The sequence below is a fragment of the Oryctolagus cuniculus genome, chromosome 14 (assembly GCF_964237555.1).
Source record: "Oryctolagus cuniculus chromosome 14, mOryCun1.1, whole genome shotgun sequence".
Taxonomy (NCBI): domain Eukaryota; kingdom Metazoa; phylum Chordata; class Mammalia; order Lagomorpha; family Leporidae; genus Oryctolagus; species Oryctolagus cuniculus.
In genome coordinates this window covers 16,714,969-16,742,803 of record NC_091445.1, presented here as the reverse complement: position 1 = coordinate 16,742,803, position 27,835 = coordinate 16,714,969, and the positions used below count along the sequence as shown (strand labels likewise).

Below are 27,835 nucleotides of genomic sequence, written 5' to 3'. Positions count from 1 at the left end.
GATTTTCTTATTCAAGACACTTTTGAGTTCACAGATTTTAGATGTTTTCTTCCCAGCAGACAGTAGAGTAAATGGCTCAAAATACTTCTCACCCTCCAGACTGTAGCCCTTCTCATCTATCTGGTACTGATTTCTCCTTCCTACAAGCAAGTCCCCAGAACATGCTTCTGAGACAACCTAGACCAGAGCTACCAAGGACATATTTCATGCTCAAACGTATCCCCCGGTGTGGTTCTCCTCATTGGCTCTGGCACACAGCCATCCAAATACAAGTTTCTTGTAAAACTCATCACTAGAACAGCTATTAGCTGATCTGCAACTGCTTTTTATTCTGCACATCTCAAGATCTCTTTGTAGGGACCACAAATTCACTGTTGCTCATGGAGGAGAGCAGAAATAGAAAGCTTTTAGCCCACAGTCTGGCACATTGAAGAGTTCTATTGTAGTAGCTAACATTAATGAAACATAAAGAGTAGCAGGCATGGAACTGTGGCCCAGGCATGAATACGTGAACCCAGGATGATGTGCCCCAGCTAGGAACACTCAAGTACATAAGAATGGTGCCAATGGGCAAGGTTGGGCCTGCTGACTCCATTAGTGTTTCTCAGACCAGGATTTAATGCCTCTGTTCTGTTCGGATAGGAAAAGAACCCATAGTCAAGGACAGGCCAAATCCCACTTTTGCTTATCCAGAAGCCATACACGTGGAGCCCATTCTAGAAGACAGTTGAGATTATATTACAGATCAGTAGGCTTTAATGGGATTTTGCTCTTTATCAGTGTTCAGGACACAACACAGTCACCCACCAGCAGCTGAAGTAGGGGCCAGTTTGCAGTTCCTTAACCAAGAAGGCAGATGAAGAATTTAGCCATAGTGCAAGAGGGCATGCTACTTGAGTCAACAACAACATGTATATGTAGTCACTTCATACTTTTCATGGAGAACTAGAATACCCTGGGCCAACATTTTCTGATTTCTGAAGAGACATGCTCCTACCACAGGTGTTAAATGTATTCAAGGAAATGGGAACACTTTGCTTAGTCACCTCTGTTTAACAAATTGATAGATTTTTCCTTTCTAAAAGTTGTGGTTTTTTGTTTTTTTTTTTTTGACAGAATTGATTTGTTTCTGCATTGTTAACAAAATCTAAAAATGTGATGAAACTAAACTTCTCTTAAGAACTTAGATGTGAAATATAACAATGCTTGTGATAAACATGCATTTCAAATCTCTAATACTTTTATTCAGAGTTGAAATATTCAAAAAAATGTAGTTTTTATACTATTTTTCACCTATTCCTGTCTTTGTTTCTTATGATGATGTCTTCTTAATAAGCTCCCCCAAAATATAAGGAGGTTGTGGTAGGTAAATAACTTTGCCTGCTATCATTAATTACTAACTGCTCAATTATACTGTAGAGTGCCTATAATTGTCATGAAGCTTCAAAAAAATCCTTATGAATTCAATTATGTATACAATTCATTTAAATTACATTAATTATACAGGTTTTTAATGAAGCGGAGAGACTGCTTTCAATTTTCACAAGTAGAGACAATGATCAAAATATTTATGTGCCTATTACATATTTTGTTCTGTTGACATAAAATAATTCATTTACTTAGACAATATTAACACCTTTACATGGGAGGATTAAAAGGCAAACTTAATTTCTTGCATTTGTATTTGTTAACTGTATACTTATATTATCCTTAGGGTTTTTTTTAATATTAGCACATTTTGGGTAACATTTTTTTGTTTATTTTTTGGGTAACATTTTTTAAAAGATTTATTTATTTGAAAGGCAAAGTTACAGAAGAGAGGGAGACACACACACACACACACACACACACACAAAGGAGAGATCTTCCATACTCTGGTTCACTTCCCAAATGGCTGCAACAACCAGGGCTGGGCCAGGCTGAAGCCAGGAGCCTGGAACTCCATCTAGGTTTCCCCTGTGGATGCCAGAGGCCTACCCAATTGAGCCATCTTCTGCTGCTTTCCCAAGCCCATTAGCAGGGAGCTGGATTGGAAGTCGCGCAGCTGACACTCTAACTGGTGCCCCAATTTGGGATGCTGGCCTTGCACGTGGTGGCCTAAATTACTACGCAACAACACCAGCCTCCTGCATTAGTTTTGTCACCCTTTGTGACAGCCTATTGTGGTGGGGTGGATTGGGGGTGGAAGAACCAGGAATGAGGAAAGCAGAAGAAAATTCCTGCAGAAATTCCTTGTTGGGATGCAGGGTTCCATCTTCCCTGGTTAATCCCAGGGACATGCTATATAGAAGAGAGGTGGAGGAAAAGAAATGACGAAGTATACTTGGGCCATTGGGTAATAGTTACTTTGCAATACATAGTTGAAGATTCTAATATTTTTTCCTATTGTTCAGAATTGGAAAGTCTTTCATTACATTTTTTTTTTTTAATTTTAAGATCTATTTATGTATTTGAGAGGCAGAGCTAAAGACAGAGAGAGAGGTCTTCCATCAGCTAGTTCCCTCTGTAATTGGCCGGAGCTGGGCTGATCCTGGGCCATCTTCTGCTGCCTTCCAAGATTGGAAGTGGAGCAGTCAGGACTCAAGCCAGCGCCCGTATGGGATGCTGTCGCTGTAGGCAGAGGCATAACCTACTATGCCAAAGTCCTGGCCCCTCATGTCTTTTTTTTTTTTTTTTTAAGTAAAAGTTCTTGCTAACAATTGGCTGTTTTTCTTGGGTAATTTAACTTGATTTCTTCAAATCTGATCTTATTTGTAGGGAAATACTGGCCTGCTCTTAAGGCCCTTAAGGTATATCCAGCTTAGTATGACTGCTAAGGTTTTCCTGGCAAACTTCCTTGCTTCTTAAAGCCATTGATCTATGTGTATCAGTGAGCGAAAAATGCTGCCAAAACTACTATTATATTTATTTTTCTTTATTTGAGACATAGACAGACACAGAAAGAGACAGCTAGCCAGAGGGAACTCCTCCCTGGTTTACTCTCCAAAGTCTTGCAATAGCTCACGCTTGTATGTGCCAACGCCAGAATTCAGGAATACAATCTGTATCCCATGTTTGTGCCAGAAACCCAGTTACCTGAGCCATTACCACTGCCTTCCAGGTCTGCATAGGTAGGAAACTGGAGTCAGGAGCTGGAGTGGGGCTGAACCCAGCCACTCTGGCGGGTGTCTAAATCAGCGTCTCAACTGCTATGTTTACCCTTGTTTTTCAAATTTAGGAAATACAGAGACCTCATTTGAAACATTGTTTTAAAACTTTCCTGGAGCAGAGCTAGTGTGCCTCTACCTTCCTCTCAATTCTCCTAGTCCACTGTGTAGAAGCAGCGCCAGTGAATCAGGTTCCCAAGTGGTAGTCAGTAAAGAATGAATGGGAAGAAACAGACTCCTCAATACCAGTGACTGTAGTTTGGAAGTTATAAAAATACTAAGATGTGCTTTCTCTTTTAGGTGGGAAATGAGGAATGAGGAGACACTAGAAGAGGAAGAAAAAGCTATGCTGGAACGTTTGAAACAAATTTGCACCATACAGAACTCTTCTGCCTTGGATAACACAGAAGAACAGTAATCTGCAGAAAACAGCAACAGCTTTATTTTAGGAGACACTCACATGTAACAGGGTAGGATTTCTGCTGTAGTCAGAATGAAGCTCAGATGTGCTGTGAAGCATGAAACCCATGACTGAGTAATCTTTCTACTGAAAAGGGATACAGCATGCAAAGAATAAAGTGCTACATATTTTTGATTTTAAAAATAATTTTAAATGTTTCTCTTTCCCCCATCTTTCTTTTTACATGATATAACTGCTGCCATCTCGTGTTCCCTCTGAATTACTTTTTTTCTTCCTTTCAGTCCCGAAGTATCTATGACAACAGGCAAAATGTTTGGTAATGTTTCCCCTAAGGATTTTTTAAATACTGTATTTGGATGTTAAGTTGAGTGGAGTCATATAGCCTCCCGAGTCATCTGAAAATTTCCATATCCTCTATAGCTGTAGCCCAAGTCCAGGTTCTAACTGCCGTTAGTACCCAGCATTGTACCAGCCTCCCTTACCACCTAACCTCTTCCCATCCAGTGTATCTCAAGCACAGCCACAAGAAACCTTATTTTCAGTCCTCCTGCTAAACCCAAGTCAAACTTTGACGCATCTACTGTTAGGTCCTACAGCAAATGGCTCCATGTGCAGGAAACTGCCATCCTCTGGGCTCAATCCACTCCCTTGCTGTTTGGATAAATCAAAAACCACCTTTCTCCCAAAATTATGCTCAAAACTCTGTGCAACGATCCCTGTCCCATTGCTCATCATCCTACTACTGTTCTTATTCCCACCATCGATGCCCACACTTGCATTCACCATGAGGAAACAAAGTATGTTCTCCCACCCTCTCTGCCAAGTACAGTCATGGGTGTTGTTATGTCCTTGCCCTCAGTGCTAATATCAGATCATGAAGACCTTGAAGCCCTGACAATTTAATATGAAGTCTCCCTTGTATAACTCCACATGTGCCTACTGCAGTGGCAACCACTGAGTAAGCAGTTAATAAACACAGTTGATTGAAAGGAGAAGACAGCAAAACCATGAGGCAGTTGAGCAGTCCTCAGGATATCTATGAGAAGCCTGTGTCATGCGTTAACATTTTAGATCATCTGACTTCAAACATCATAGGTTCTGATGTTCTCCTAAAAAATCACAAATTATCTGTACTCTCATATTTTCTGTTTTTTATATATTAAAATATATGTAGCCTGCATGATTTCCAAAGGAAAAGAACTCCATGCTTTTTTTAAAAAAAAATTATTAATTTATTTGAAGGGCAAAGTTACAGAGAGAGAGGGGAAGAGGCAATGAGACAGATCTTCCATACGCTGCTTCACCTCCTAATGGCCACAAGGGCCAGAACTAGGCCAATCCAAAGCCAGGAGCCAGGAGCTTTTTCTGGGTCTCCCCTGTGGGTGCAGGGGCTCAGGGACTTAGGCCATGTTCTGCTGCTTTCCTGGACACATTAGTAGGGAGCTGGACTGGAAGTGGAGCAGGTGGGACTCAAACGGCACCCATCTGGGATACCAGCGCCACAGGCAGTGGGTTTACCGGCTATGCCATAGTGGCAGCCGCCTCATGCATTTTTTTCAAAGAGTGAAAGCTTGGGATGCAGAAGAGGCCACCATAGAAATTTCTTGCATTTTTTTCTTTAAGTGAACTTACAAAAATGGCCAAGTCGCCAGCTGCCTGCCAAATAACACCTTTTATTTTTTAATTCCACTTTAGTTGGCTGTATAGTAATGAACCAAGTATTTTAAGATGTGGTTAAAATATTTTCTAAAAATTGTAAGTAAATTTTATGAGAACTCATGTTCCATCTGATCTTATCTATAAACAACTATTATAACAGTCAAAGGAAGGCAACAGTTGACTGTTGCTTAACCTAAGTGATAGTCTACACATATGTACTAAATTTGCATTGAAGAACCTTAAAAATCAAACCAAGATGGAGTGACCTAAGCCAATACCATTAAAAACAAGAAGTCACCTTTGCCCCAAATAAAAATTAAAGTTTAAAATTACAGCCCTAAACTTTTTCCCCCAAAGCTAAAATTAGGTGCAGCTATAAAATAAGGGACCCTATGCTTAGCTAGCTGCGACACTTGTGCCTGGCTGTGCTAAGACCTAACCCAGTTTGTATACCTCCTAATACTCAAATAACGGTGTGGGAGGTGGGACGCCGCTCTTCCACCAGGGGAACAAAGGGAGCGAGACGTTGTTCCCCCTCAGGGTGAACAATATGGCGCTGGCAGGGAAAGGAACTACCAAAGAAGTAAACAACAAAATGGCGACGAGGTGCATGCCTCCCATGTGATCCCGTAGCTGATTGGATAGAAGACGCATGCCCTTCACATGAACAACTCGAGGATTGGACTGCTGTGTGCATGGACTCTATAGTGCTTTGGATTGGTCGCTGTGGGTATATAAACCGTGTGGCTTGTACTGGGGGTGCTCTCTGGACTCCCGAGTTCAGGAGGCCCGTCTGCACAGACGCCGAATAAATCCTCTTGCTTTTGCATCAGCTGGTCTGGAATCTGAGTCTCTGGGGTGTGCCTCTCGACGTGTTAGCATCCTCACCCCGAGGGTCTAACAGCATAATTATGCAACACTAAAATGTAAGGTGAATAGGCCAAATAAAACAACTTTTCACACTTGGGTTGTCTTCTAATATATCTCAAGTGTCTTTTAAAGCCACTTTTTTCACTGAATTTGTATACTGCTGTACTAATCCTAGGAAGTGAGTTAGTTCCTGCAGAAAAAAATTTTTATATGACTCCCACTTGAAAGAAGTATAGTAAGGGAAGAGTGGGATGAGATTGAAAGAGAAAGAGAGCTTCACTTGAATTTTCTCTTGTATTCTTTATGAACTTACTATTGACATAAGTGCAATTAAGTTTATAATTTGGGATGTTAAATGACAAGTGGTGGATTTGTAAAATCATTTTCACCTTATACTCAATGTTTTTTTGAATTACAATAAGAAGCAGTATTTCAAAACAGTTGTTGTATCTCACATTTATTTTGAATTTGTATAAGTTAACAATAGTAATAAAGCCTAACAGTTTATAACACCCCATATGGTTATTATAAATATATTGTCTTTCTATTAAATATTATCTTCCTTCTCTGTTCTGCTTGACTTTATTTTGTGTAATTATAAAGAGATAACTGGTTTAGCAGTTACTATGTAGAAACAGTATGGGTTAATTTGTGATAAATTATAAACAACATTATATATTTCAGTTATTTTATATTTTATATAAATACCTCTACCAAACATTTTTGTAAAACTATCAAAGAATGGGAAAAAATCACTTGTTTTTTTTCTCAGTATGTGCCTACATACAATATTCTATTACCTCAGTTCAAATATTCTTGAATCAAAAAGAATTTTAGGTAGTTTTTAATTAGTATTTTTTACTATAAAATCTTTAAGTGTTTTTTGATTTTTTTAAAAATACTTTTGTTGGAAATAGTTCGTGTCTTAAAAAAAGTTGTATTCATTTTTTTAAGTCATCTTCCAAGTTTATTTACAAACATTTCAAAATGAGATTGCACCTCTTAAAGTGCTCTTCTTTATCTGTTAAAAGGATGAACTAAAGCATCAGCTGTTAACATGTATGAGAGGATTAGTACGGAGAAGATAAGAGTAAAGTTTATGTTGTGTAAGTAATTGTGGAAAACCAAGAATAGGAAAGTTCAGAACTGAAGAGAAGCTTGAAGCTGGAAAAGCATTTTAATAACAGAGGAAAAGGTGCAGTGGGTTAAGTTGCTCCTTGCCATACTAGCATCCAATATGTGAGTGCTCATTTGAGCCTAGCTGCTTTGCTTCCAATCCAGCTTCCTGCTAATGTGCTTGGGAAGGCAGTGGAAGATGGCCCGAGTGTTTGGGCCTCTGCCACTCATGTGGGAGATGTAGATGGGGCCCTGGCTCTTGGCTTCAGCCTCGTCCAGCTCTGCCTGTTGAGGCTATTTGGAGAATGAACAAATGAATGGATGATACTTTTGTGTGCGCTCTCTCTCTGTCTCTGTTTCTCTGGCTTTCAAATAAGTAAATAAACACTTAAAAAAAAAAAAAGCCAGCCCCTAAGTAACAAAGCTTTAAAAAAATAACAGAAGAAAAGAAGTACCAAGAAGGGATTGAAGAATTATGCATCCTTAATATTCCAAGTAAGAAGTATTATTCCAACCATGAAAACAAGATTTTATATAATGATTTGGCACACTTTTTAAAATGTTATAATTTCTTTACCATATATATTTTGATATATATATACACATATATAAAACATAAATGTGTAGTACTGTGTGGGGGTACAAGTAGAAAATCTAATTTTCCTCAAATCTCTATTTGCCAAACTGCTTTGTCAGATTTTTTTTTTCTATCCCTGCATAATATCGTAGGCATGTATTACTGCTTTTTTGGTCACATGTAGCCTTTTTGGAATGTCTTATATTTAGTTACTTAAAAGTTTGATATGGTCTAAATCATTTTAACTGTTTTCTATTCATTAACCCTGTTTAAGCTTTCTCCTTTCTTCACTCTCTGCTCCCTTCCTTTCTTCCTTTTTAAAATTCTACTCTTCTCTGCCTTCTCTGTTTTTAATTGAGCATTTTATTTGATTCCAGTTTTTCTCCTCTCATAGCACATCAATTAGATTTCTTGTTTTAAAGTTTAAGTGGTTGCTTTAGAATTTGTGACATACACTAACAACTAATCCAAGTTCACTTTTATGCAACTCTGTACTGCTTCATGAGTAGTGCCACTGCCATCTACAGAGTATTTCTTGTTCCTCTCTCTCTTTTACAACATCACTGTCATTCATTTTACTTACCCATAAATTATAATTGTGGGATAAAATGTTATGATTATTATTATTTTCCACAGACTGTTATCTGTTATGTCAATTAACAATAAGAAAAATAAGGGGTTAGCACTGTGGCACAGCAAGTTAAACCACCGCCTGTGACCCCAGCTTTCCACTTGAGCACTGTTTTGAGTCACAGATGCTCTACTTCCAATCCAGCTCCCTGCTAAAGTGCCTGGGAAAGCAGCAGAAAATGGCCCAAGTACTTGAGCCCCTGCCACCTACTGGGAGACCCAGATCAGGTTTCAGGTGCCTGGTTTTGGCCTGGTCCAGCCCTGGCTATTGCAACCATCTGGGGAGTGAACCAGCAAATTGAAGACATCTCTCTCTCCCCGTCCCCCTCTTCACCTTCCCTTTCTGAACTCTACCTTTCAAATAAATAAATATATCTTTTTTTAAAAAGATTTTATTTTACCTTCATTTATTCCTCCTCTGAAGATCTTCCTTTTTTTTTCAATAACTTCTGATCTACATAATTTTCCTTCCCCATGAAAATCTTCCATTAATGTTTCTTGCGTGGTAGATGTATTAGTTTCTCTTTTTGTTACTTTAACTAAAATATTCAAAAGGAGCTCACTTGGCTAATCCTCCACCTGCAGCGCCGGCACTCCACATTCTAGTCCCAGCTGGGGCACCGGATTCTGTCCTGGTTGCCCCTCTTCCAGGCCAGCTCTCTGCTGTGACCCGGGAAGGCAGTGGAGGATGGCCCAAGTCCTTGGGCCCTGCACCCGCATGGGAGACCAGGAGGAAGCACCTGGCTCCTGGCTTCGGATCGGTGCAGCACACTGGTCACAATGCGCCGGCCGTAGTGGTCACTTGGGGGGTGAACCAACAGAAGGAAGACCTTTCTCTCTGTCTGTCTCTCTCTCTCTCACTGTCTAACTCTGCCTGTCAAAAAAAAAAAAAAAAAAAAAAAAAGGCTGACTTCAACTCATGGCTTGGAGGTGTCTTAGAGAGGCTGTTCGTGGCAGATCCAGAGTGACAATCACATGGTAAGCCTTCGGGAAGCAAAGAGGAAAGGTAAGTTAAACTTGAAACTCAAATAATCAACTCTCTTGTGAGAAACACCTTCCAAGGGCAAACCCCTAGTGACCTAAAGACCCCTGCCAGACATACCTCTCAGACACTACATTGAGATCAAGTCTCTACCCTTAATCCATCCACCCTTAACATTGAGATTTCAGAATTTAAACATTTACATGAGTTTTGAGGATACAAGTCCTACTCAACCCATAGCAGCAGGTCTATTGGCAACAAATCCCCTTGATGTTTAAATATTTCATTCCACCCTCTTCTTGCATGGTTTCTAAAAAAAAGTTCAATATAACTCTTATCCTGTACCTCCACAGATGAGGTATTCCCCAACCTGTACTATTAACTTCTTTCAAGATTTTCTTTTTTTAAAAAAAAAAACATTTTATTTATTTATTTGACAGGTAGAGTTACAGACAGTGAGAGACACAGAAAGAAAGGTCTTCCTTCAGTTGGTTCACTCTTCAAATGGCCGGAGCTGTGCCGATCCGGAGCCAGGAGCCAGGTGCTTCCTCCTGGTCTCCCATGCAGGTGCAGGGGCCCACACCCTTGGGCCATCCTCTTCTGCCCTCCCAGGCCACAGCAGAGAGCTGGATTGGAAGAGGGGCAGCCGGGACTAGAACCAGCGCCCATATGGGATGCCGGCGCCTCAGGTGGAGGATTAACCTACTATGCCACAGAGCCAGCCCCAAGATTTTCTCCTTGTCTTTGGTTTTTTGCAGTTTGAATATGATATGACTAGATGAAGTTTTTTGGCATTTGCACTGCTTGAGGTTGTCTATACTTCCTGGATGATGTCTGTCATTCATTTTGGAAAATCCTTAGCCATTATTGCCTCAAATTGTTGATCTAATGCTATTTTTTCTTTCTTCCCCTTCTGATATTCTCTTTATGCAAACTTTACGCCTTTTGTAATTGCCCCATAGTTCTGTTTCATCTGTTTCATTCTTTTTGTCTTTGCATTTCAGTTCTGGAAGCTTCTACTGACACATCATCAAGTTCCGAGATTCTTTCTTTAGCTTTATCCAGTCTACTTATGAGCTCATGAAAAGCATCCTTCATTTTATTACAGTATTATTGATCTGTATATATTTTTAAATTTATCCTCTCAGAGTTCTGCCCTTCTACTTACATTGACTGATATAAGTCTTCTTTTCTTATGTGCTGTCTATCCTCCCTTGTAAGGTTAGACTAGAATGGAATTGAGTGATTCCATTCCTCCACTTGGGTTAGGCTCTGGTAAAAATAGTTTTCCTTAAAAGCATGCATTGTTAAGGAAAGCAAAAAACTCGGGGCACATTTCAAAATAGTTTTCCCTTCCACTGCCAGAGGACATATTTTTCTGATCCTTACAGTGAGAACCTGGTAGAAATCCTGGATGTAAAACTCACAAAAGTGTGAGTGCCCCTATTCTGTGAAACAAGGGTCCCTTTGAGTTTTCCATTTTCAAACTACCTGACACAGCTACCAGCAAATTTTCAATTATACTTTAAAGTGTTTGCTACAGTTTGACTATGTCACCAAAATTTGATGTGTTGGAAGTTTAATCCCAGTTTATATGTTAGTGCTATTTGGACATGGGCCCCCACTCCCACATTGGTCTGATCCACAATTGTGGCTGGAAAGAAGTAGCATGATCTGTTTTGTGTCAGTTTCTTCCCCTTCTACTTCCTCTGATCCTACATTCACACTGTTACCCAATGTTACTCTGAAATCCTTCAGAGTCAGCTGAGGGATGGGAGAGAATGGCTTTCATAAACAGGGATCATTGTCTACTCTGCAGCAAATGCCGAAAGACTGATGCCTTCTGACATTAAGTACATTTAGTATAGTTTTGGACAGGAACACCCACATTGCTGTTCGCTGATAGCTGGGATGAAAACTCCAGGCAACATCTCACAACGCCCTTTCAGCTCTCCTACTACAACTCTTCTTTTTTACATCACACAGCTTTATCTGCTGGTTCATTAGCTTCTCTTTTCTTTTTTTTTTTTAATTAATTTATTTGAAAGTCAGAGTTACACAGAGAGAGGGGAGGCAGAGAGAGAGAGAGAAAGAGAGAGAGAGGTCTTCCATCCGATGGTTCACTCCCCAATTGGCTGCAACGGCTGGAGGTGCGCCAATCCAAAGCCAGGAGCCAGGGCTTCCTTCAGGTCTCCCACACGGGTTCAGGGCCCAAGCACTTGGGCCATCTTTTACTGCTTTCCCAGGCCACAGCAGAAAGATGGATCGGAAGTGGAGCAGCCAGGACTTGAACCGGCACTTGATACCAGCGCTTCAGGCCAAAGCGTTAACCCGCTGCTCCACAGTGCTGAGCCCTCTCTTTTCTTTCTAGTAGAGCTGCTTCTCTCGTGTCCCAAAACAATTGTACCTCAGTGTTATAGGCTGAATTGTGGTCCTCCCACAAAATATACACAGAAGTTTTAACCCTACCAGCTTCAGAATGTGATCTTACTTAGAAATAAGGTCTCTACAAATATATTAAGTCAAAATGAGGTCATTAGAATGAGTGCTAATCCAGTTTGACTTGTGTTCCTATGAAAAGGAAAATGTGGACACAGAGGTAAGCACACAGGGAGATTAAGGCGAGAGCTGAGTATATGACTGCAAGCCAAAGAAAGCAGAAAAACTCCCAGATTCTAGGAGAGAAACACAAAAAAGACTCTTCTCACAGCCTTCAGATGGAAGCAGCCCTGTCAAAACCACGATCTTGGATTGCTACCTCCCAGAACTATGAGATACAATAAATTCTGTTATTTCAGCCATATGGTTGGAGGTACTTTGTTGTGTCAGCCCTGGCAGATAGCACACTCAGCCATGTACAATCATCCCTACTTGCTGGTGAGAAAACCTGACACCTCTGTCTCCATACTCTGCCATCACAGTCACCTCCAATCAGTTTCTTACACTAAAATATTTTCAAGCATGAGAGGTAGATACTCATCTTTGGGAATTGCCATTTCCCAAACTCCAAGGTTGTTGGCCAACTTCTTCCACATTCCTCAAAAACAAACAAACAAACAACAACAACAACAAAAAACCCTCTTCCTTAGTACAGGCATACAGAATGCAATCCAAAATTGTTCTCATAAGCCTATGTAAGTGCATGATTCTATAGGCTTATGGAAACAATTTTGGATTTCATGTTACATGAATAAGGAAGCTATTAAAGATTTTGAACAGGAAAGCAACAAGTTCTGATTTGAATTTTTAAAGGACTTCTACATCTGCCAGTTGGAGACTCAACTATAGGAATTCAAAAACAGAAGCAGGTAGAATAATGAAGAGACCATTATGGGAGGAGGATCAAGGTTACTGAACAGAGAGAATCTGCATCTACCACAGCCTGGAAGATGTTTCAGAACAAGGGAAAAACTGCATTTCCAGAAGACTGTCTGAGGTAGTGTTCAGTAAAACAGTGACAGGAATTACAAAAAGCGCTGACACCTGGCTGGGGGATACCATCTTGCTGGGGAAAGTTTTCTATATATAAAACATTAGAATCAGAATCAGGGAGACTGGCTGAAGGAACACTTGAGTACAGAAGTGACAAGAACTGCAAATAGCACAGAGACTCTGAAAAGCAGAGAGAGAGAGAGAGATCACATGGTCACTCCTGCTACCACACTTAGTGTCCACTTGCCATACCTATCCTAGTGCCCTGGCTATGGGACACCATCTTATCAGAAAATGGGTTCTATATATAAAATATTAGAACTGGAGAGACTGAGGGGGAAACTTCAGGAAGGAAGTGAACAGATCTGTAAACCACAGAGCCTCTGAAGGCCAGCAGATAGAGAGGGGCAGAGCAGAACACCTGATGCTGTCAACTGCTGCTCTTTCCCCAGCTGCCTTGAAAAGGGGACAGCATCTTGCTGGGAAGAAATAAACAGAAAGCTCCATGACCCCTGCTATGGCCGCAGATGGACAGCCTACCTATGGAGGAAGTTCACAGTCCACACTGACTTTAAATCAAGTCTGGAGGGTTCACTGGGGTCCAAGTGGGAATTTTGCACCAAAAGAAAAATCTACACTGTCTTCCTCTGTCCCCAAAGTGCTAGAAGTGAGCTGTTGCTAAGCAGCCGCTAAACCCTGCCCATCTTAGGAGGAAGCAAAAAGCCCTTCACTACCAGAAGCCCCCAGAGACACCAAGGACATCTTCCAGGGAAGAATGCAGGCCCCTGTGACTCCCGAAGCTTCAGGAGTTCTGGGCATAAGCCCTCGCTCTGTGCCACTTAGGGAGCTTCTCCATGGCTTCTTGTGTTTAGTCAGCAGCGACATCCCATACACAAGCCCAGGGACCCAGACCTGAGGAAGCCCCTTCTGCAGCTCTTACCACAGGGTGCTTGGGGTCTGGGGGCAAAGCCCAAGCCCAAGCATCACTTTTGCATATCCTGTGGGAACTGGGGAGCAAATCCATCTCTCCTCCCTATAAATGTAGGGTTGTTGCTGCTGATGCTTTAATTCCTAGAGTAATTTATACTCACAGATGGGATCCAGAGGGCCCTACCAGCACTCTTCTGCTTTAGGATTGTGACTGACAGTGCACAATCCCCAGCATAACTGGCACTTGCCCTTTGAGACCTGGGTAGGTATCCCACTTCACTTTGGAGTTCCAGGACTATGATGATTAATACTATATTCCTCAGAGTCATCAGAACACATCTGTGGAAACTGTGGAAGAGCTTACCTGCATTCCAGTGCTCCAGACCCATATCTGTCTGCAAAATCCTCAGCATAACCTACAATCACTCTGTGGGACTGAGACAAATTTTTGGCATTAGTCGTGCCCACATAGCAAGCAAAGGGGAAGGTCTTATCCATAGCATTCTGTCCAAGCCCATAGCCATTGGTGCCACAAACCCAGCATCACTCAGGCTTGCCTTGTAGGACAAGGGAGCAGCACCCTCTGTATACCACGGCACCAGAAACATGGCTAAAGCCATCGCAAACCTTGGTATGATTGACACCCAACTCTCTGGAGACTAAAGACACATACCTTTGGAAGCTCACATCCACTTCAAAGTCAACTATTACTTGCATAAACCACTGCAGACCTGACCACTGTGGAGCTTGTAGACACTGCTGTCATTGACTAACACTGAAGAAACCACTTTAGAGGTTACACTTCTGGGCTCATCTAGATCCAAAGCCAAATCAACAACCAAAGTGACACTCCACATTCCATTTAAACAAAAAAGTCTTTTCCAGTGAAAACTATTTCATAACTATTTCATAATAAAGGAACTGTTAAACCATATGCACAGGCATCAGTGTAGGATCACAGCAAATGGGAAGAAGCAAAGAAGCATGACATTTCCAAAAGAACAAAGTAGTTTTGATTTCAATATGAAAGAAATCTATGAAATGTCCAAAAAAGAATACAAAATAATGATCCAAAGAAACCTCAGTAAGATGCAAGAGCATATAGATAGACAGTATAAAGAATTGTGGAAAACAATAGATGACATGAATGAAAATTTCAACAGAGATAATAATCAGTAAAGAGAAACAAAACAAAAATTTTGAGCTGAAAATGCCAATCAATTAAATAAAAAATACAATTAGGAGTGTCATAAGCAAAACAGGCCAAGTGGAAGAAAGAATTTCTGATTTGGAGGACAAGATTTTTGAAATAACCCAGTTAGATAAAAATAAAGAGGAAATAATTTAAAAGTATGAAGGAAACCTACATGATATAAGATACCATTAAGCAGAAAAAAATTGTATTATAGGTATACTTGAAGGAGAAAATAATCAAAAAGGCATTGAGAACCTATATAATGAAATAATAATTGAAAACTTTAGAACTCTTGAAAGAGATATGGACATCCAGATACAGGAAACTCAAAGACCAAAATCAGACTCAACCAAAAAAGACTTTGTTCAACACATATGATAGACAAACTGTCAAAAGCTAAGGACCAGGCTAGAATCCTAAATACAAGTGTCCAGTTACATATAAAGGGAAACCAATTAGACGACACCATACAGGCGGAAGAGAGTGGGATGATATGTTCAAGATCTTAAAAGGAAAAATAAAAAATGTCTAACCAAACATATTATAAGCAGTGAAGCTATCTTTTAGGAGTGAAGAAAAAAATAAAGTATTTCCCAGATATAATTAAAAATTGATAGACTTTTATCACCACCAGACATCTGCAACCTTACAGGAAATTCTGAAGGGAGTCCTACGTTAGAAGTACATATCATGACCCTGGCGTGATTCTGTCCTCCGTGGCTGTTCTTTACAGCAGTGGATGTCTGATCTCCGTCCGCTTTCTCTCCCCCCTAAGCTCGTCCCTCTGCCTCATAGAAGATTCGATGAACATGGACATGAGCCCCCTGAAGCCCCAGAACTATCTTTTCGGTTGTGAACTAAAGGCTGACAAAGATTATCACTTTAAAGTGGACAATAATGAAAATGAGCACCAGTTATTTTTTTTAAACTTTTATTTAATAAATTTCAAAAGTACAACTTTTGGATTATAGCAGTTTTAACCCCCATAACCACGCTCCCACCTGCAAACCATCTCATCTCCTTCTCCCTCTCCCATCCCATTCTTCATCAAGATTCATTTTTAATTATCTTTATATACAGAAGATCAACTTAGTATATACTAAAAGATTTCAACAGTTTGTACCCACAAAGACACACAAAGTATAAAGTACTGTTTGAATACTAGTTTTACTGTTAACTCGCATAGTACAACACATTAAGGACAGAAATCCTACATGGGGAGTAAGTTGTTGATTTAACAATTGACACTCTTATTTATGATGTCAAGTAATCACCCGAGGCTCTTGTTATGAGCTGCCAAGGCTATGGAAGCCTCTTGAGTTCGCCAACTCCAATCTTATTCAGACAAGGCCATAATCAAAGTGGAAGTTCTCTCCTCCCTTCAGAGAAAGGTAACTTCTCCTTTGATGGCTTGTTCTTTCTGCTGGGATCTCACTCACAGAGATCTTTCATGTAGGTTTTTTTGTTTGTTTGTTTGTTTGTTTTTGCCATAGTGTCTTGGCTTTCATTTAGGTCTTTTTTTTTCCCACAGTGTCTTGGCTTTCCACGCCTGAGAAATTCTCATGGGCTTTTTAGCCAGATCCGAATGCCTTGAGGGCTGATTCTGAGGCCAGAGAGCACCAGTTATCTTTAAGAACAGTCAGTTTAGGTGCTGGTGCAAAGGATGAACTGCACACTGTTGAAGCAGAGGCAATGAATTACTGAAGGCAATCCAATTAAAATAACACTGGCAACACTGAATATATCTGTACAGCCAACAGCTTCCCTTGGGGACTTTGAAATAACACCACCTATGGTCTTAAGGTTGAAGTGTGGTTCAGGGCCGGTGCATACTAGTGGACAGCACTTAGTAGCTGTGCAGGAAGATACAGAGACAGAAGACGAGGAGGAAGAGGATGTGAAGCTATTAAGTATATCTGGAAAATGATCTGCCCCTGGAGGTGGCAGCAAGGTACCACAGAAAAAAGTAAAGCTTGCTGCTGCTGAAGATGATGAAGATGACGACGATGAGGAAGATGATGACGATGATGATTTTGATGATGAGGAAACTGAAGAAAAAGCTCCAGTGAAGAAATCTATATGAGATAATACAGCCAAAAATGCACAGAAATCAAACCAGAATGGGAAAGACTCAAAACCATCAACACCAAGATCAGAAGGTCAAGAATCCTTCAAAAAAACAGGAAAAAACTCCTAAAACACCAAAAGGACCTAGTTCTGTAGAAGACATTAAAGCAAAAATGCAAGCAAGTATAGAAAAAGGTGGTTCTCTTCCCAAAGTAGAAGCCAAATTCATCAATTATGTGAAGAATTGCTTCCAGATGACTGACCAGGAGGCTATTCAAGATCTTTGGCAGTGGAGGAAGTCTCTCTAAGAAACTAGCTTAAACAGTTTGTTAAAATTTTCCATCTTATTTCATTTCTTTAACAGTTGATATCTGGCTGTCCTTTTTATAATACAGAAGGGCCGTGCCGTAGCTCACTAGGCTAATCCTCCGCCTGCGGCGCTGGTACTCTGGGTTCTACTCCCGGTTGGGGCACCGGTTCTGTCCAGATAGCTTCTCTTCCAGTCCAGCTCTCTGCTGTGGCACAGGAGTGCAGTGGAGGATGGCCCAAGTGCTTGGGCCCTGTACCCACATGGGAGACCAGGAGAAGCACCTGGCTCCTGGCTTTGGATCAGCGCAGCATGCCGCCGGCCATAGTGGCCATTTGGGAGGTGAACCAACAGAAGGAAGCCCTTTCTCTCTGTCTCTCTCTCTCTCACTGTCTAACTCTGCTTGTCAAAAAAAATTTTTTTTAATTAAAAAAATATATAATACGGAAGGAGAACTTTCCCTACCGTGTTTGGTAAATGCTGCTCAGGTTCCATTGCCAAGAATATGTTGTCCAAAATGCCTGTTTAGTTTTTAAAGAAGGAACTCCACCCTTTGCTTGGTGTTAAGTATATATGGAATATTATGATAGGACACAATAGTAGCAGTGGTCAGACGTGGAAATGGTGGGGAGACACATACACATGTGAAATAAACTTAGTATTTTAATAAAGTAAAAAAAAAAAAAGAAGAAGAAGTACATATCATGAAAACAAATGGCACTATCAACTTCACTAACCGAGCAGAAACCATCAACAAATTGACAGAAGTTAGCTCTTAAATATCAATACTTCCCTTGAAAGTAAATGCATTAAACTCTCCAATCAAATGATATAAGTTGGCTGAATGGATAAAAAAATGAGGCTCAACTGAATGCTGCCTACACAAACTCACTTCCCAAGTAAATATACATATAGACTATAAGTGAAGGTATACAAAAACATAAACCAGACAAATGGAAACAAAAAATGAGTGGGAATAGCTACACTCATATCAGATAAAAGACTTTAAATCAAAAACTACAAAGATAAAGACATTATATATTCATAAAGGAACTGATTCAGAAGAAATATACTAATCACAAATATATATGCACCCAACACAAGACCACCAGATATATACAGCAAATATCATAGGACATAAAGAGAGAGAGAGAATCCAATACAATAATAGAGGGAAATTTCAACACTGCACTGTTATTAATTATCAAATACAACAGAGTTGAACCATACATTGAGCAAGTGGACCTGACAGACATTTATAGAACATTTTGCCCAACAGCTACAGAATATATATTCTTTTTATCAAGACATTGAACATTTTCCAGGATTGACCATGTATTAGGCCACAGACCAAGTCTTAGTAAATTTTAAGAGACTAAAATCATAGACTGTATCTTCTCACACCACAAAGGGGTAAAACTAGAAATTAAGATGAAGGGGCCAGTGTGGTAGCACAATGGGTTAAGCTGCCACTTGCAGTGCCAGCACCCCATCTGGGAGTGACAGTTCCACTCCCAGCTGCTCTGCTTCCAGTTCAGCTCTGTTTATGTGCCTGGGAAAGCAACAAAGATGGCCCAAGTACTTGGGCCATTGTCACCCACATGGGAGAACTGGATGGTGTCCCAGGCTCCTGGCTTTAGCATGTTCGATCCCTGGCTGTTGTGGCCATTTGGAGAGTGAACCAATGCATGGACGATCTCTCTCTCTCTCTCTCTCTGTCTCTGTCTCTGTCTCTCTCTGTCTCCCCCCCTCCCTTACCCCTTCTGTCACATTGCCTTTCAAATAAATAAAATATATCTTTTTTTAAATCAATAACAAGAGAAAAATTACAAATACATGAAATTAAACAACATACTTCTGAATGATCAATGGATCATTAAAAAATTAGAAAGAAATAAAAATTTATTGAAACAAATGCAAACAAAAACACAACATATCAAAAACTTGTGGAATACAGCAAAAACACTATTAAGAGAGGAGTTTATAGCAATAAATATTTACATTTAAAAAAGATAAAGATTTCAAATTAACAATTTAATGATGTACATCAAAGACTTCCAAAAACAATAACAAATCAAACCTCAAATTAGCAGGAGGTGAGAAATAATAAGAAATTAGAACAGAAATAAATGAAATTGAGACTAAAAAATACAAAAGATCAACACAAGGAAAGCCTTGTTTGCTGAAGAGATAAACAACATAGACAAACTTTTATCCAGAATAACAAAGAAAAAGGAGATACAGTTAAGATGAAAAAAGACATTGCAACTGATACCACAGAAATACAAAGGAAGATAGGGTACTGCTATGAACAACCATATGCTAACACACTGGAAAACTTCAAATAAACGTATACATTCTAGGATATATATATATATATAAAAACCTAAAGATTAACTCAAGAAAATACAGAAAATCTAAATAGACCCATAACAAGCAATGATACTGAAGCAGTAATTAAAAGTGTGCCATCGGCCGGCGCCGCGGCTCACTAGGCTAATCCTCCGCCTAGCAGAGCCGGCACACCGGGTTCTAGTCCCGGTCGGGGCTCCGGATTCTGTCCCGGTTGCCCCTCTTCCAGGCCAGCCCTCTGCTGTGGCCAGGGAGTGCAGTGGAGGATGGCCCAGGTGCTTGGGCCCTGCACCCCATGGGAGACCAGGAAAAGCACCTGGCTCCTGGCTCCTGCCATCGGATCAGCGCGGTGCGCCGGCCGCAGCGCGCTGGCCGCGGCGGCCATTGGAGGGTGAACCAACGGCAAAAAGGAAGACCTTTCTCTCTGTCTCTCTCTCTCTCACTGTCCACTCTGCCTGTCAAAAAAAAAATAAATAAATAAAAAAAAAATAAAAAAATAAAAAAATAAAAGTGTGCCATCAAGAAAGTTAAGGGCCTGATGACTTTACTCTTGAATTCTACAAAACATTTAAAGAGGAACAAACTCCAATATTTTCCAAGCTATTCTAAAATACTTAAGAGGATGGAACTCTGCCAAACCCTTTAGGAGGCCAGTATCATTCTGATACCAAAACCAAAGATACAACACAAAAAGAAAACTATAGTTCAATATTATTGATGAACATAGATGCAAAAATTCTCTATAAAATATTGGCAAATCAAATCCAACACTATATCAAAAACATCATACATCATGATCAAGTAGAATTAATTCCTGAGATGTACAGGTGATTAAATATTTGAAAATCAATAAATGCCATAAATCATAGCAACAGAATGAAAAACAAAATCCATATGATCATTTCAATAGATGCAGAGGAAGCATTTGATAAGAATGATAAGATTCAACATCACTTTATGAGTCAAACCTTCAATGAATTAGGTACAAAAGGAACATATCTCAAAATTCTAAATGCTATATATGATAAACCAACAGTCAATATCGTAGTGACCAGGGAAAAGCTAGAAACATTTTCTTTTCTTATCTGGAACACGACAAGGATGTTCACGTTCACCAATCTTATTCAGTAGTTTTGGGATTATTCACAAGAGCAATTAGGGAGGAGAAAGATATAAAAGGCATGGAAATTGGAAAGCAGAAAGTTATAACATTTGTGCTTGTAGATGACATGATGTTGTACATGAAGAAACCCTAACACTGCACCAAAAAGCTGTTAGAAGTGATAAACCTATTCAATAAAGTTGCAAAAACACATACAAAAACAACATAAAAAAAACAGGAACATCTTTACACACGAATAATGACCTTGCTAAAAGAACAATTAGGAAGGCAGGTAAAGCCACCACCTGCAATGCCAGCATCCAATATGGGTGCCAGTTCAAGTCCTGCTGTTCCTCTTCTGATCCAGCTCTCTGTTACAGCCTGGGAAACAGTAGAAGATGGCCCAAGTGCTTGGCCCCTGCACCTGCATGGGAGACCTGGAAGGAGCTCTTGTCTCCTGGATTCAGATTGGCTCAGCTCTGGCTGTTGTAGCCATTTGGGGAGTGAACCAAAAGACATCTCTTTCTCTCTCTCCCCCTCTCTCTCTCCCTCCCTCTCTCTCTCCCTCCCTCTCTCTCTCTCTCTCTCTCTGTAACTCTGCCTTTCAAATAAATAAATACATCTTAAAAAAAAAAAAAGAAAGAAACCCCACAATAGGTACCAAAACCCACAAATATTTAGGGATAAATTTAATCAAAGAAGTGAGTACCCCTACAGTGAAAAGTATAAAACATTGATGAAAAAAATCATTAAGGATGGGGCCGGCGCTGTGGCTCAGCAGGTTAACACCCTGGCCTGAAGTGCCGGTTCTAGTCCCGGCTGCTCCTCTTCTGATCCAGTTCTCTGCTATGGCCTGGAAAAGCAGTAGAAGATGGCCCAGGTCCTTGGGCCCCTGCACCCGCATGGGAGACCCGGAGGAAGCTCCTGGCTCCTGGCTTCGGATCGGCGCATTTCCAGCCATTGTGGCCAATTGGGGAATGAACCAATGGATGGAAGACCTCTCTCTCATCTGCCTCTCCTCTCTCTGTGTAACTCTGACTCTCAAGTAAAAAATAAATAAATCTTAAAAAAAAAAAAAAGATATCATTAAGGACACAAAAATGGAAAGGTATTCCTTGCTCAAGGATTGGAAGAATATTAAAATATCTACATTGGCTAAGGCAATATACCCAATACAATCCTTATCAAAATACTGAGAGATCCCAGCAGAAAGAATGGGCCATCAAAGGAGGAGGTTCCTTTTTCTGAAGGGAGGAGCAAAAAAAATTAAACTGGAGGCATTATGAAACCTGATTTCAAAGCATAAGTCAAAGCTATAGTTATTAAAATAGCATGCTATTGACATAAATACTGGCACATAGATCAGTGGAATAGAATAGGAAGCCTAGAAATTCATCCACATCCATACATCCAAGTGAGTTTTGACAGAGGTGACAAGAACATACATTAGAAAAAGGATAGTATTTTCAATAAATGGTGCTAGCAAAACTGGATGGATATATATTGAAGAATAAAATTAGATCCACATCTCTAACCATGTACAAAAATCAACTCAAGATAGATCAAAGACCTAAATGTAATTTCTGAAATTATGAAATTACTGAAAGAAAACATAGCGGAAATACTTTAAGACATTGGTGTGGGTAATGACTTCTTGGATAAAACCCCAAAAGCACAGGAAATGACACCTAGACTAGAAAAAGCAGACTATATCAATCTTAGAAACTTCTGCCCAGCAAAGAAAACAATAAATACAGTGAAGACACATCCAACAGAATGGAAAAAAAAATATTTGGAAGCTACTTAACCGACACTGGAATAATGTCTAGAATATATCAGCAATTCAAAAAATTCAACAACATAAAATCATCCAGTCCAGTTAAGAAACAGGCAAAGGGAGCCTGCATTGTGGAGCCGTGGATTAAGCTGCCACCATCCTATATTGGAGCATGAGTTCCAGTCCAGGCTGCTCCACTTCCCATCCAGTACCCTGCTACTGTACTTGGGAAAGCAGCGAATGATTATCCAAGTACGTGGAGCTCTGACACTCATGTTGGAGACCTGAGTGGACTTTCAGGCTCCTGGATTCAGCCTGGACCAACCTTGGCCATTCGAGCTATCTGAACACTGAAACAGCAGATGGATTTTCTCTCTCTTTCTCTGCCACTCTTTCAAATAAATAAATTAAATCTTCAAAAAAAAAAATGGGCAAAGGACTTTAATAGACAATTCTCAAAAGAAGAAATAGATATGGTCACAAATAAATTTCACTAGCTAGCAGGGAAATGCAAATTGAAACCACAATGAGCTATCACCTCACCCATCAGAATGGCTATTATTTATTTATTTTTTTGACAGGCAGAGTTAGACAGTGAGAGAGACAGAGAGAAAGGTCTTCCTTCTGTTGGTTCACCCTCTAAATGGCCACCATGGCCGGCGCAGTGCACCAATCCGAACCCAGAAGCCGGCAGCCAGGTACTTCCTCCTGGTCTCCCATGTGGGTACAGGGCCCAAGGACCTGGGCCATCCTCCACTGCACTCCCGGGCCACAACAGAGAGCTGGACTGGAAGAGGAGCAGCTGGGACAGAATCCGGCACCCCAACCGGGACTAGAATGTGGAGTGCCGGCGCTGCAGGTGGAGGATTAGCCTAGTGAGCCGCGGCACCGGCCCAGAATGGCTATTATTAAAAAGATAAAGAGTAAATAAAGCTGGTCAGTATGTGGAGAAAGGGGAACTTTTATAAACTGTGAGAATGTAAACTAGTACAGCCACTGCGGGAAGTGGTATGACAACTTAAAAACTAGTAATGGAATTGCCATATGATCCAGCAATCTTACTACTGGATATACCCACAAAATATATGAACTCATTATATCAGAGAGATATCTGCTCCACCATGTTTATAGCAGCACTGTTTATAATAGCCAAGATATGGAATCAAGATAAGATTCATAATCAGATAAATGGATAAAAAATATACATAAGGACAAGAGAATAATATTCAGCTATAAAAATGAACTCCTGTCATTTGCAGCAAAATGGATGGAACTGGAAGACATCATGTTGAATAAAATAAGTCAGACAGAGAAAGGCAAATAGACCATATTCTCTGTTATTTATGGGAGCCAAAATAAAACAAAGAAACAAAACAAAACAAACAAAACCCCGCCTCAATCTGAACACAGAATGTTGATTATGAGAGGCTGGAAGGGATGGGAGGGATAAAAGGAGTTTGCCATGCTCGCTTTGGCAGCACATATACTAAAAGAAGTTTGGAATAAAAACATACGGGAAGATAGGTGTGGTTCATTAATTGTGACAAATATGCTAACATGAGATGTTAGTATTGGGAAACGGTGGGAGGGGTATATGGGAATTTGTATTACTACACAATTTTTGTTCTATACATTTAAAATTAATTATAAATATTTATATTAAAAAAGACTATGACAGCATCCACCTTCGATGACAGTGGTAGCAGTAGAGATAGTGAGAATAGGTTAGATTTAGGATAATTTTTGAAAAGATAGCCAGCAGATTTTGCTGAAGAAATGGACATGTAATGTGAGGGCAAAGAGTATGCAGCAGGAGGAGTATCTAAGCCAAAAACAACAAGACAAATATCCTATGTCTTCTCGGATATGTGATAGTTACTATAGAATAATAAAATATAAAATATAAAAATGTATAAGAATGAAATGGACATCTTATGATGTGGTTACTGTTTTTGGCCTTGTCTATACTCCTGTGGAACAGCGGCCTTTCTGCTTTTTACTTCTTGAATATTCTGGTTAGTGGTGCATTACATCTGTGACTATAAAGTAAACTGAAATTATGCTTTTGCACAAATTAAAGAAAAGAAGAAGGAAGGGGCTTGAGGAAAGGAGAGAAAAAGGGAGGGAAGTATGATTATTTTCTTATAATTGTACCTCTGAAATACATGAGATCTGTTCTTTCTATATTAAAGCCAGATATGGGTATGTGGAAGTCATCAGTACAGTACTGCTGCATAAGAGACAGTGAAGGGAATGGATCTGATCACCTCGTGAATGAAGGCACATAGAGAAGGGACATGATGAGGAGCACACTAACTTTTGGTGATCAGAATTCAACAAAGGAAAACTGGTGTTTTGAGTTTTAAGAAGGATGTGATCGCTTGTGCTCAGTGCTGCTAAGCTGGTAAATAAGATGAAAAGTAAGTGTTGCCCACCAGGTTTATCAGGATTGTTTAAATTCCATTATCATAACACCAACTCTTCTTTTGTTCTTTTATCCTTTCTTTATTTTTATATTTTATTTGTTTTGTTTGTAAGGCAAAAAGAGAAAGACAAACAGGAGAGGGAGAGGGAGAGGGAGGGAGAGAGAGAGAAAAAAAATCTTCCATCCACTGGTATACAATCCAAATAGCTACAACAGTCAGAAATTCAATTTGGATCTCCCAGGTGGTGACAGGGACTGAAATGCTTCTTCTTCCCTGGGTTCATATTTATCAGGAAACTGGATTTGGAATGGGATCTGGGAAATGAACCAAGGCACTCTGACATGGGTTGTTGACATCCTGAGTAGCATTTTAACTGCAGTGCCAAATGACTGCTCCTCTTCTAACTTCTAATAGCCCAGAGGTCTCACAGGGAAGTATGTGTAAGAGTTAAGGATCTAGAGTGTATGCTAACATCATACCCTCTGTACTATATGGGCTACCAAGGGGGATTTTCACGGTTATTATTTTTACTATTAGAGATTTCTGTCATGAAGCCTGAGTTGAGAACCAAAACCCTGTTAGGGATACAATTACAGCTTCTCACAGCTGTTTCTAATCTATCCTATTATGATTCCAGAGATAGGAAAAAGCAGGGTCAGAGAGCCTATGCTTTACATATCCCCTCTTTGTTGTTTTGTCCTTACAGAATTCACAAGAAATCTCATGTCATTTCCTCCTTGCTTTCCATGAGGCAACATAAGAAAAACAATCTAAAAGAGAGATGACTGAGCAGAAAATGGAAAGGCTATTTGGAGTTAAACTGAAGAGAAGCAAGATCTGCACAGGTCCAAGCGAATCATTTATTTCTGATGACTTCACCAGTCTAACAGAGAATTACCAATTCTCCTTTCCTTTGTCCACCATTTCCTATCCAAACAAAACTTATGCAAAAGAACATGTCCATTGTTAAGTAAAGAATTTGGTCTTTCCCTAAGAGAGTTGAAGGTTCTTCCCTCAGATTCTAGAAGGTGATCCATGTCCTATTTGAGAGTAGTGTCTTTGTTTAGGGTGGAGACTGGCCATAAACATAACAGTCTTAGAGTGAGGGCTCTCCACACCATAGAGACTAAACATCTGACTTGGGTGGAGGCTTTGGGTCCTGTGATATCCGTTGACCAGGAGACAGATCAGCCAGGTGGGCAATCAACACCAGCCACTGACTGATTATGCAAGCTAGTAAAAGATGAATGTTGAGTGCTCATGAGCCTCTGTGGTTTGCAATACTCCAATGCATGCTGGCACACATATCCAGGCCACACATCCATGGGAGGGTGAATGTCCTGACTCCACTGGGAGAAGACAACAGAAGTCCTGCCTTTGGTGCAGGCAAAGTCCTGGGGAGACTGCCTATGCTCTTCCTCTTCTGGTGGAGATTTCATTTCTCTCTCTTCCCTGTAGTAAACTATTCCCATGAGTATAACAGCTTTTGGTGAGCTCTGTGAGTCCTTCTAGAAAACTGTCAAAGCATAGGGCGTTTTTTGGAACCTCCAAATTTGCCATTGAAGTCAGAAATGAAGGAAACCAAGTGCTCTCAAATGTTGTTGTTTGGCCAGCACCGCGACTCACTGGGCTAATCCTCTGCCTGTGGCACCAGCACCCCGGGTTCTAGTCCCGGTTGCTCCTCTTCCAGTCCAGCTCTCTGCTGTGGCCCGGGAGTGCAGTGGAGGATGGCCCAAGTGCTTGGGCCCTGCACCCGCATGGGAGACCAGGTGGAAGCACCTGGCTCCTGGCTTCGGATCGTCACAGTGTGCTGGCAGTAGTGGCCATTTGGGAGGTGAACCAATGGAAGGAAGACCTTTCACTCTGTCTCTCTCTAACTCTGCCTGTCAAAAAAAAAAAAAAAAAAGTTGCTGTTTGTCAAAATTCTAGCTAAATACATAAATCTAAAAATTATTCCCAATACAAACTAGAGCCTATCTTACTTTTTAAATTTGCTCTGTGTTTTAAAGTATTTATTTATTTGAAAGGCAGAGTTACAGAGAGAGGGAAGACAGAAATAGAGAAAGAGAGTGAGACAGAGAGAGACCCTCCATCTGCTGGTTCACTCCCCAAACAGCTGCAATGGCTGGGGTTGGGCCAGGCTGAAGCCTGTAGTAGCCAGGAATTCCAACTGGGACAGTCCCTGCCACCCACAGCACTTGGGCATTTTCTGCTGCTTTCTCAGTCACATTAACAGGGAGCTGGGTGGAGGAACCAGGACTCACACTGGTACCCATAGGGGATGCTGGCATCTTGGTAGTGGCTTAACCCAGTGCTCCACAACACTAGCCCCTGCTTTGTTTTGTTTGTTTGTTTGAATCTCAAAGTATGTCTTGAACATTGATATTTTATCTTTTCTTAGATTTTAAAAAGTGATTCCAAAAACATTCAAGAAGAGGTGAAAGGGAGTTGATTTCAAGTAATAATAATATTGATGGAGCAAACACTGAAAATTATTTGATTTTGTGATCCTCCTTTTGGTGTTTTGAATATAAACTGAACCCAGAAGGCAGAACTTGTTAGTACTTACTCAGCCCTACTTCACACATAGCTACTTTGGTTTGGGCAAAGACAGGAAGGTAACCCAGTATTCCAAATTTAAGTCAGAATCCAGACGCCACTCAAATAAAGTTGCTTAATGTAGACTGAGCATTTGCCCAGCATCTAACCAAAAACATTTTCCCTAATTAAATGTCAAAGCTGCCCAAATACTAACGCTGAGTTCTAGTCATGGTAAATGGGTTTTAATTTTACTTTTAGCTTAAATGAATATTATGTAATATTGATGTCTGTAGGTGTCTGTCTGC

General features: G+C 40.3%; 1 protein-coding gene, 1 long non-coding RNA gene and 1 pseudogene across 16 annotated transcripts in view; 2 read left to right on the top strand and 1 right to left on the bottom strand.

Annotated features, from left to right (window-relative positions):
- The window catches only part of KIAA0825 (KIAA0825 ortholog), a 448,051-nt gene extending 441,387 nt beyond the window's left edge, over positions 1–6,664 (top strand). For 13 of the 14 annotated variants that reach the window (XR_007922664.2, XM_070056461.1, XM_051853959.2 and 10 more), the window contains one exon: positions 3,447–6,664. Coding sequence is in view for 11 of the 14 variants with exons in the window: in XM_070056461.1 (XP_069912562.1) it covers positions 3,447–3,564 (118 nt within the window). In the remaining 3 variants the exon portion in view is untranslated. The remainder of the gene's footprint in view (positions 1–3,446) is intronic. The other variant, XR_007922665.2, reaches the window with a different exon arrangement.
- The window catches only part of LOC138845140 (uncharacterized), a 34,949-nt gene that overhangs the window by 4,011 nt on the left and 3,103 nt on the right, over positions 1–27,835 (bottom strand). The window lies entirely within an intron of this gene.
- Positions 4,258–17,341, top strand: LOC108177244 (nucleophosmin pseudogene; annotated as a pseudogene).